The following is a 9,504-nucleotide window of genomic DNA, read 5'->3' as shown; positions in this document are numbered from 1 at the left end:
TGTTCAAGTGATGATGGATTTGGTTAAAAAAAAAATTTAAAAGGTAGCATGAATATATATCTATGATGAAAACAAGTGCAATGAATTAGACAAAACTTATGGAGTATAGCTGGTTATATTCCTATTTATTTCAAATTAAAGATTAATTAAACATATACAACAAAGAAAAGAGAAGAAATTATCAAATATAAGGTTACGTTCCTGATAAGAGCAAAATACGAATGTTTCGTGGTTGTCGAGAAACGATGATGATGCATACATAAAGTGGAACAGCAAGGGCTAATTATAAATTAAAATGCTTAATTAGGAGAAGATGTTTAGTTAAATGAATTGGATTGTAGATTAATCCTACTGCTAAGCCAGAGTCCAAGTGAAGAATGCACTCAATTAGTGGAATGTTTAGTAGATTTAATTAGATTACTTTTCACTTGAAACGCATAATGTTGTACGAATATAGTAATTTATATAGTTACCTGCCCCTAGTATATCATTTCTTAGCTAGCTACTACCCTGCAGCCATTGTAAAGGACACTTAATTTGTAAGAGCTGAAAGATAATATTTATTCACGAACTTTAGTACTACTCACTATATAAACAAGTACGAGCCAGGAATGTGTATGCATATTTTCCCAGTTCCAAACTTCATTTTCCATATTCCATCCTCTCTTCTTGTTCATATTATTCTATAAATTATTACTCTATCCACTCGTTGAATCTCATTTCTCCTCATTTTACGAGCCATTTACCACAAAAGTATCCTTAATTTTCCTGTAAGAAAGCATTTGTTTCTTGATCTCTAAGACATTTTATAAAACTCTGTATGGATTTTGTCCTCCGTATTGAAAAAAAACCGAAAGATATTTTCTTCTTATAGCATAATTAATTGATTGATCAGATATATAAAGTTAGAGATGTGCACAGCAATGAACGAATCTCGAGAAGAAAGTGATGATATTATCAGTATAACAAGTGATGAAATGGCTGCAGCCGCTGCCACCATTGAGCAGATGGTAAAACAAAGAGAAGAATTTGTTCGGCGGTCATATTCCTCCTCCCATACTAGTGCTCTTCAATTTTTCAGACGAGTTCCGATGAATGAGGTACTTTTCTATGGCTTTCTCTCTCACACACACATAATGACACATATAGTTCATAAACTACATCTTTATTTGAACGTAGTATTTTTGACACATGAAATAAATATATGATGAATAACGTAACCAACTACAATTTAAGAAAATATTTTGTTCCGACAAAATTCTAAAAGTACAATGAGATTAATAGTAAAAAGCTTATTGAACTCATTGTCGTCACGTGACCAGGAGGTCAGGGGTTCGAGCCGTGAAAACAACCTCTTGCAGAAATGCAGAATAAGGCTGCGTACAATAAGCTCTTATAGTCCGACCCTTCCCGAACCCCGCATATTATAGAAATTTAGTGCACCAAACTGCCCTTATTGAACTCTATTAACTTTAAATTATTAATCGGTCTCTACCCACACATAACACAGTCAGACTTAGAGAAAAGGAAAATATAAAAGACATAACGCACAGGCAGACACATGAATGCGCTCACGTAACATTATATTAAAAGAACTCCATATCTCTATTTTCTTCATTTGTTTTTTCAAATAACGGCACAGAGAAGCACGAGCATCTGTGTCTGCGCTGATACGACTTTAGCTTTTTCAACTTTTTTTTTTGGGGGTCAAGCACATAGAAAAAACTTTTTTGATATAAGATTATAGGTAATTGTGCGATTTGAACTCAAGATATTTTTATATTTTTAACCATGTTGTACTACCTCATCTAAAATTAAATTATAAAAAAAAGTATACTTTTAATTTACTTGACTTTGCCTTCAACATCCTTTTTTTCAACGTGTAGATGTATGCATCAACTATAATTCTATTTAGTTTCTTTTCTATGCTAAGCGACCTCTCGTATAAGAACTAGAGTTCAATGGTAAATTAGCACATATCTTATCTAAGTTTTTTGGTTTTTCTTTTCCTTGTGGTTATCACTTTTAATTTGACCATTAGCTGAAATTAGCACACTCAAATTTCTTTATAATAATTATCGTTTATAGTAGCATTTCAGTATAACGGCTAAGTTTTTTTTAGAAGTAATTTTTCATGTTATGTTATGATATATGTTCTCTATAACAGTATTTCGCTATAGTAGCTAAAAAATATTTGGAACAAACTTAGATGTTATATAAGTGCTTGACTATATAATTAAAGTTTACGATCATTTTTTACATAAGGTGGCAGATGTACTAATCTTTGTTTTTCCTTTTTAATTTTTCCTAATCAAGTATACTTTAAACGATACATACTGCCTTTTTCGTAGACTATGAGTTAATCTAATTATATGGTTCATCTGCACATATTCGAAAATTTAGTTTTCTTTTAAATTTTAATAATTAAGTTTCCTTTTTGGTTGCATGGGTGATATATGCATGAGAATAACATAAATGCATGAAAATAATTTTAGAGAGAAAGTTGCTGTAATTCTCTTTTTCTTTATTTTTTTATTTACTCATCAAATGTGTTACCCAATGATTCTTTTGGACATTTTAATTACTAATAGTGTTTTGCTACTAGTTTTAGATATCTAATTAATCTTTTTCCTTGTAAGTCTTGAATCTCGATACTCAACGTTTCTTTTAGTGCGTTCGAAAAGTACATCCTTTTATTTGTAAAGCAATCTTTATCTTGAAGATTTACGCAATTTGCTAAAAGTCTTCTATTAGGCTTGTGTATGACTTTGTCAAATAACTATATGTAATCGTTGTCATGTTATCTCAAAAATTAGGTAATTGTTAATTATGGGTAAGTTCTTCCGAATACACCCTTTATATGTGTTTGTTTATGCAAAAGATAATACTCCACTACTGATGTGAGAATTAGTGACAAGGAGACAATATTTTTCCTTTTTAGGATAAAAAGATTGACAAGAAGGTAAATTTCTAAATAAATGACTCCGTTACGTGTTTCTAACCTAAACAAAATCATTGTCTAGTTTGTCTGGCTAGCTAGCTACAAAAATTATTTTAACAAGCTACTAACTGAAAAATTGACCTATAGTGACCCTGATGCCTCCTATAATTCATTCATACTAATTAATTCATTAATTAAAGTATAGCATGTTGAACTAGTCACTACAACAAAATAATAAAATAGTAGTTATTTCGATTTATCCGTTTAATTAGCTATTCTCTGCTATACTAGTACTCACCAATTATTGTATCAAATGCCAGCTTCTTTTACCCGTTGAAACATGCTAATTAAATGGTGGTTTCAGAATTTTAAGTTATTTATGGGCTTTGAACCATAATATTTGTACTTATTGGTTCGTAATAGATTTTCTTGTATATATTAAGCGAATTTCTTAATAGAACTATGTTATGATCGAAATAATTAGTTGTCATGTGGAGGTTAACTAAGTAAATCTTGAACACTGATAAATTAGATAACAATAGATAAATATACAAAAAGAGACACAACTATTTAGCGTAGTTCAGTCTATTGATCTGCATCCATAAGCGAAGATGAGCAATCCCCTATATAAAATAGAGTATAAAATATCGATAGAACAAACTCACAAAGAGGCACACACAAGTGACATACTAACACTTGTCTCAAAATCTCCTCCTAAAGAAGACTCTCAAACCCCTTACGACAACATTGTGGATTCTCCTAAACGAGAAGGAAGGATCCTCAATTCATAAAAGTCCAAGATCTTTTCCTCCAAGAAAAAGTACTAGTCAAATATGGAAGAATTATATTTTCCTTTTGATAAAAAGTAAAATCAATTATGGTAAATATGTTGCCCTTCCTTTAATAGATAGAAAAATTAAATATGATAAAAAAATAATACAAACACCTTACAATTCTCCTCTTGGCCTGAATTTTCTGACAACATAAACTTGACCGCCTTCTTTACATAACTTTCAACGGGTATCTCCAAATCTCCAACATAAAGTTTGTCTCAACGTGAGTAGCACTTCAGTCAAAAATTTCCGACAAAAATCATGATTACCGTCAAATAGGTTGCGGCTAGAACTACACCCGCCTTGATGAATATGTTTTGAACCTCACTCTAATACCACCTGTTAGGATCGAAATAATTTGTGTCATTCGAAAGCTAACTAAGCAAACTTTGAATGATGATTAATCAAACAACAAAACAAAAATATACCAAAAGAGACATATCATTTAATGTGGTGTGATCTATTGACCTACATCCACAAGCGTACATGAGCAATTCTCTCTATAAAAGAGAATATATAATATCGAGATAACAACTTCACAAAGAGGCGCACACAAGTGACATACTTACACTTGTCTCACAAATATTTTCCTTAAACAAGACTCTCAAACGTCTTAAGGTTACATTGTAAATGTTACTAAATGAGAAGGAATAATTCTTAATTTATAAAAGTCCAAAATCTTTTTCTCCAAGAAAAAGGACTAGCCAAATATGGAATAATAATATTTTTCTTTTCGTAAAAGGTAAAATTAATTATGATAAATATATTGTACTCCACTGAAGAGATAAAAAAATCAAATATGATAAGAAAATTATGATAAACACCTAAAACTTCTTGATTTTGCCGAACCCATAATTTCTGTTGGAGCTCCGCCCCTAATGGTACCCTGAAACCTTCTTTTCAAAATTGAGATGTACACTGCCTCATTAAACAACTTAAAATAGCCATACGGGGTAATGAGTATAGACACATTAAACTGCACGAGTCTTGGTGGAATCTAACTTTTCACCAATAGAGATATACAATAGTAAGTGTATCAAATGGAAAAAGAGTGACTTTTGTTTCGTCTTCCTTTCTTTTTCAAGTCCTCTATAACGTTAAAATCTTTTACGTCCTTAAATTAGTCAAAAAGAAAGGTTAATTTACTAAGGACCAGAAAGGATAGCATTTATACGTGGGCACGTGCTTATGTGCATCCATGTTCTGGTTTTTGCACGCTTTCTCTTAATTAATTAATTTCATCAAATTTTAATTCTTTTTGTTTGATAATAAACCACTTATAGTTTCGCAATAGTATATATATTTAATAATTGTAAATTTGGCTTTGCGACATCTACAATGATCAGTGGCAATGACCAATAGTATGTAAAATTGCAATAGTATATATCGAAAGATTTGATTATCTTTAAATAATTTTACCCTTCTATTTAGTGTATTATTTAGTGGATTTAGTTACATACGTCACTAGTGTAAAAAAAAATATTATCAGCTGAGGTGGAGTCAAGATTTGAAGTTTATGGGTCTGAACGTACCCCGAACTCATAGCATATCTTAGCTATTGGGTTCATAATAAATGTTTATAAATCTAATGCATTTTGTAGCTCCACCTCTGACTATCAACATAGTTTAACGTTACCATTTTTGTCAGGTAACAAAATAATGCTTATCATACAAATTTATATAAGTAATCTAATTGTGTAAATATTTTTATAATGTTGTTGCATTGAACTTGGGAAGGGGAGCTTTGGCGTAACTGGTAAAGTTGTTGCCATGTGATCGACTAGGAGGTCATGAGTTCAATCTGTGGAAACAGTCTCTTGCAGAAATACAGGATAAGACTGCGTACTATAGACCTTTGTGGCCCGACCCTACCCCACACATAGCGGGAGCTTAGTGCACCGGGCTGCCTTTTTTTCCATTGAACTTGAACTCTTTTTTAATATGTTGAGTGCGCGCACCTTGCAAATGCAGGTGAGTGGAGAACTACTGTTGCTTGGGAAAATTGCATGTCCAGTGGCCTTAACAACATTGCTGTTGTTTTCAAAGAATATTATATCTATGCTTTTCTTGGGGCATATGGGCAAAACAGAGCTAGCTGGAGGTTCACTAGCAATTGGGTTTGCAAATGTAACGGGATTTTCTGTAATGAAAGGGCTTTGTATGGGCATGGAGCCCATTTGTTCCCAGGCTTATGGTGCCAAAAGATGGTCAGTTCTGACCCAAACATACATCAAAATGTCTTTACTCCTCTTAGCTGTGACAATTCCAATCACATTTCTGTGGTTAAATGTTGAACCTGTCTTCCTTCGCCTAGGCCAAGATCGAGTCATTACAAAAGTCGCCAAAGGTTACTTAATTTTCTCTATACCTGAGTTACTTGCTAGCGCGCACTTGAATCCTTTGAGAGCATTTTTAAGGACACAGTGCATAAATACACCTGCTACTTTAGTAGCTACATGCTCAACGGTTTTGCACCTTCCGATTACCTATCTTCTTGTAACGTATTTGAATTTGAACGTGAAAGGTATTGCGTTGGCTTCTGTTTTATACTCACTGAACATGAACATTGGCTTGTTACTTTATTTGCTTCGGTCCAAAGTTGCAATTAAACCATGGGCTGGTGCTACATTTATCTCAACTTTCAATGGATGGCGTCCGTTGTTGAGTTTGGCTTTGCCTAGCCTATTTTCCGTCTGCCTGGAATGGTGGTGGTACGAAATTGTTCTTTTCTTGAGTGGCTTATTGAATAATCCTGATTCTTGCGTAGCTGCTATGGGAATATTGATACAAACAACAGGGACAATTTATGTGTTCCCATTTTCACTAAGCTTGAGTATATCACAACGTGTTGGTCATGAATTAGGGGCTGGTAACCCTGACCGTGCTAAATTAGCAGGACTCATTGGTATCTTCGTGGCACTGGCTTTTGGGTTCACAGCGTTTGGTGTAAGCATCGGGGTGAAATCAGTATGGGGGAAATTGTACACGAACGAGCCAGAAATACTTGCGTTAATTTCAGCAGTGCTTCCAATCCTGGGATTAGCTGAAATCGGAAACGCTCCTCAAACAGCAGCATGTGGTGTGCTAACTGGCTCTGCAAGACCAACAATGGGTGTAAGAATAAACTTAGCAGCATTTTACCTAGTTGGATTACCATGTGCTTGTGTATTTGCTTTTAAACTCAAGATTGGCTTTAGGGGATTATGGTTAGGTCTTGTGGCAGCTCAATTTGCTTGTGTATGTATGATGGTGTATACATTAATGCAAACAGATTGGAAACTTCAGGCAAGAAGAGCAGAGGAACTGACCAAGGCAGCTTCAGACAAGGATGATGATTCTGGATCCAACCTAGTACCTTAAAATATCACCTACATGCGATGTCGTGTTGAAGTGTGTGGGTTCATTCTTTTTCATGTACCAAATTCGTGGAATTAGCTGCTCTGATGCCTCTCTAAAATGTGTGTCCATTTCATCTAAAAGCTTAAGTTACCACATAGAACATGTTTTTAACTATTTAGTTATATTGTGTCTCACATATTTGACTTATCCCAGTGTAAATTGTCTTTCTTTGTCTCGAGAGAATCCAAGGTATTAGGAGGGAGAATATAGAGAAACCAACAGTGTGACATTTCATTTTTTATTTTTTGTTAACATGAGTTTGTGAGTTAGAGGGTTACAGTTTGTAATAGGTACCACAAAAAAAAAAGTGTATATTTTCTCCTCAATTTTGAACTGAATATGTTAGATGCCTGCATGTCTTTATAATGAATGTTACCCCTTTGATGAAGAACGCCAATATATGTGGGAAAAAATGAAAGGTTGATGGTTACTATCACCTATACTATTAACTGCTTCTGGAATTGATTCACTTGATAATTGGCATTTGGACAATTTTATGTTAGAATTGAAAGAAAAAAAAATTTAATGTTAAAAAGTGTATTGCCTTGCTTGGACAACACCAGTTGAAGTTAAAATAAAAGTATCTGTTTACAACTTCAACAGTTTCAATATAAACATAGTAGTTCATTGAGAAATAAAGCTTTTGGTCTTTCAAGAATTTTTATGGGATGGCCTTCTTAAAGATATGCTGTTTAACTTTTGATCGTGTTAAGATGTCGCGGCCCAAAATTCCACCTAGTCGTGATGACACCTAACTCTAACATGCTAGGTAAGCAAAATAATAAATGACAAACTCGAATGAAAAATCATATGTGAACAATAAATAAGATGGCAGAAAATCCATACAACTATCCCAGTGATTGGCAGTACAAGTCAGGTGCAGCTAAAATTTTAATTACAACGTTGAAATACCAAATACATCATCTGTTTGAAAAGTTACAAAATAGAAATACACATCTACACTACCATGGACTAAATGATGGTAGGTGGCTGGAACGCTGAAGTCTTCGATGCTTGCTCTCGAACTCCGCAGCCGCTTAGCTCCAAAATATCTGCACGCAAGCTGCAGAAGTTTTATTTTAGTGCAACCGATCCCCATGTTCTCAGTAATTATCTTGATTAACCTCAGTGAAATAGTAGCGAGGTTTTTAAGTCAAAAGATACTCACTTAAAATTTACCTGTGCAGATAATAAGCAGGAAATAAGGGAAGAAATATGATGAAAAATAGTAAGAGCATCAACTAGAAAACTAAGGAGCAAGTTAACAAACATGGCAAACAAAGTTAAAACCTTATGAATCATTCCACAAAGAAACGACGACGACAACAACAATAACAACAACAAACCCAGTGTAATTGTAACGACCCAACCGGTCATTTTGAGTATTGGCCTTCTGTTTGGTGGTTTGAGATCTTGATCATCTTCATATGATGTATTCTGGCTTGTGTGTATGACTGGTTTCGATGTTAAAGAGATTCAGGATTGATTTGGAAGAGAAATTTTCATTTTTAGAGGCCTAAAGTTGAAGAGTTGACCAAGGTTTGACTTTTATGTATACGGTCTCGAATTCACGTTTTGATGGTTCCAATAGGTTTGTTTGGTGATTTGGACTTAGGCATATACCCGAATTCTTATTTGAATGTTTCTAGAAGGTTTTGGCTTTGTTTGGCGAAAGTTCAAAATTTAAAGGTTCAGAAAGTTTATAGATTTGACTGAGAGTTGGCTTTGATATTATCGGGTTCAGATTGTTATTACGGGAGTTGGAATAGGTTCGTTATATCATTTGGAACTTGGGTGCAAAGTTTGAGGTGATTCCTAGTTGGTTAGACGTTGTTCGACATGAGTTTTGAAAGTTGGAAGTTTGATTAGTTCATTAAGATTGAATTGAGGTGCGATTCATGACTTTGATGTTATTTTAAGAGATTTGAGGCCTCGAGTAGGTCCGTGTTATATTTTGGAACTTGTTGGTATAATTGAACAGGGTCATGGAGGCCTCGAGTGTTATTAGGGGTGGTTCCGGACCATTTTTATGATGTTTGGAGCTGATGGTTTCTAATGCCCCGGATGTTCTTCGCAATCGCGAAGGGGATTCCGTGATCGCATAGTGTATGTTGAGAGATGGGGCTTTGTGAATCACATTTGTTGATACCCAATTTATCCTCATATATTTTTAATACATATATATACTTTCAAAATAGCACATATGCAGTTATGAGCATGCATAAGCATTTTTATAATTTTTCTATAATTTTAAAAGCTCCAAATCAATTTATTTCTTCTCTTTTTATTTATAAAATATCCAATAATTATTCTTCATATTACTTTTGTGGT

At 33.8% G+C, this 9,504-nt stretch overlaps 1 protein-coding gene across 1 annotated transcript; it reads left to right on the top strand.

The window, feature by feature from the left end:
- Positions 1-646: 646 nt before the first annotated feature.
- Positions 647-7,499, top strand: LOC104212338 (protein DETOXIFICATION 53). The gene is made up of 2 exons (XM_009761556.1): positions 647-1,100; positions 5,746-7,499. The coding sequence occupies exons 1-2, from the start codon at positions 912-914 to the stop codon at positions 7,132-7,134; spliced, it is 1,578 nt and encodes a 525-aa protein (XP_009759858.1). The 5' UTR covers positions 647-911; the 3' UTR covers positions 7,135-7,499.
- Positions 7,500-9,504: the final 2,005 nt, after the last annotated feature.

Source organism: Nicotiana sylvestris, chromosome 7, assembly GCF_000393655.2.
Source record: "Nicotiana sylvestris chromosome 7, ASM39365v2, whole genome shotgun sequence".
Classification (NCBI taxonomy): domain Eukaryota; kingdom Viridiplantae; phylum Streptophyta; class Magnoliopsida; order Solanales; family Solanaceae; genus Nicotiana; species Nicotiana sylvestris.
The sequence above is the reverse complement of the archived record's forward strand: the minus strand, read 5'-3'. Positions and strand labels throughout refer to the sequence as shown.

Excerpts from the sequence above, each read along its gene's own strand:
- LOC104212338 (XM_009761556.1), top strand. The coding sequence starts at position 912 with ATGTGCACAGCAATGAACGAATCTCGAGAAGAAAGTGATGATATTATC. Across the intron at positions 1,101-5,745 it reads GACGAGTTCCGATGAATGAG|GTGAGTGGAGAACTACTGTT; the intron begins GTACTTTTCTAT and ends TTGCAAATGCAG.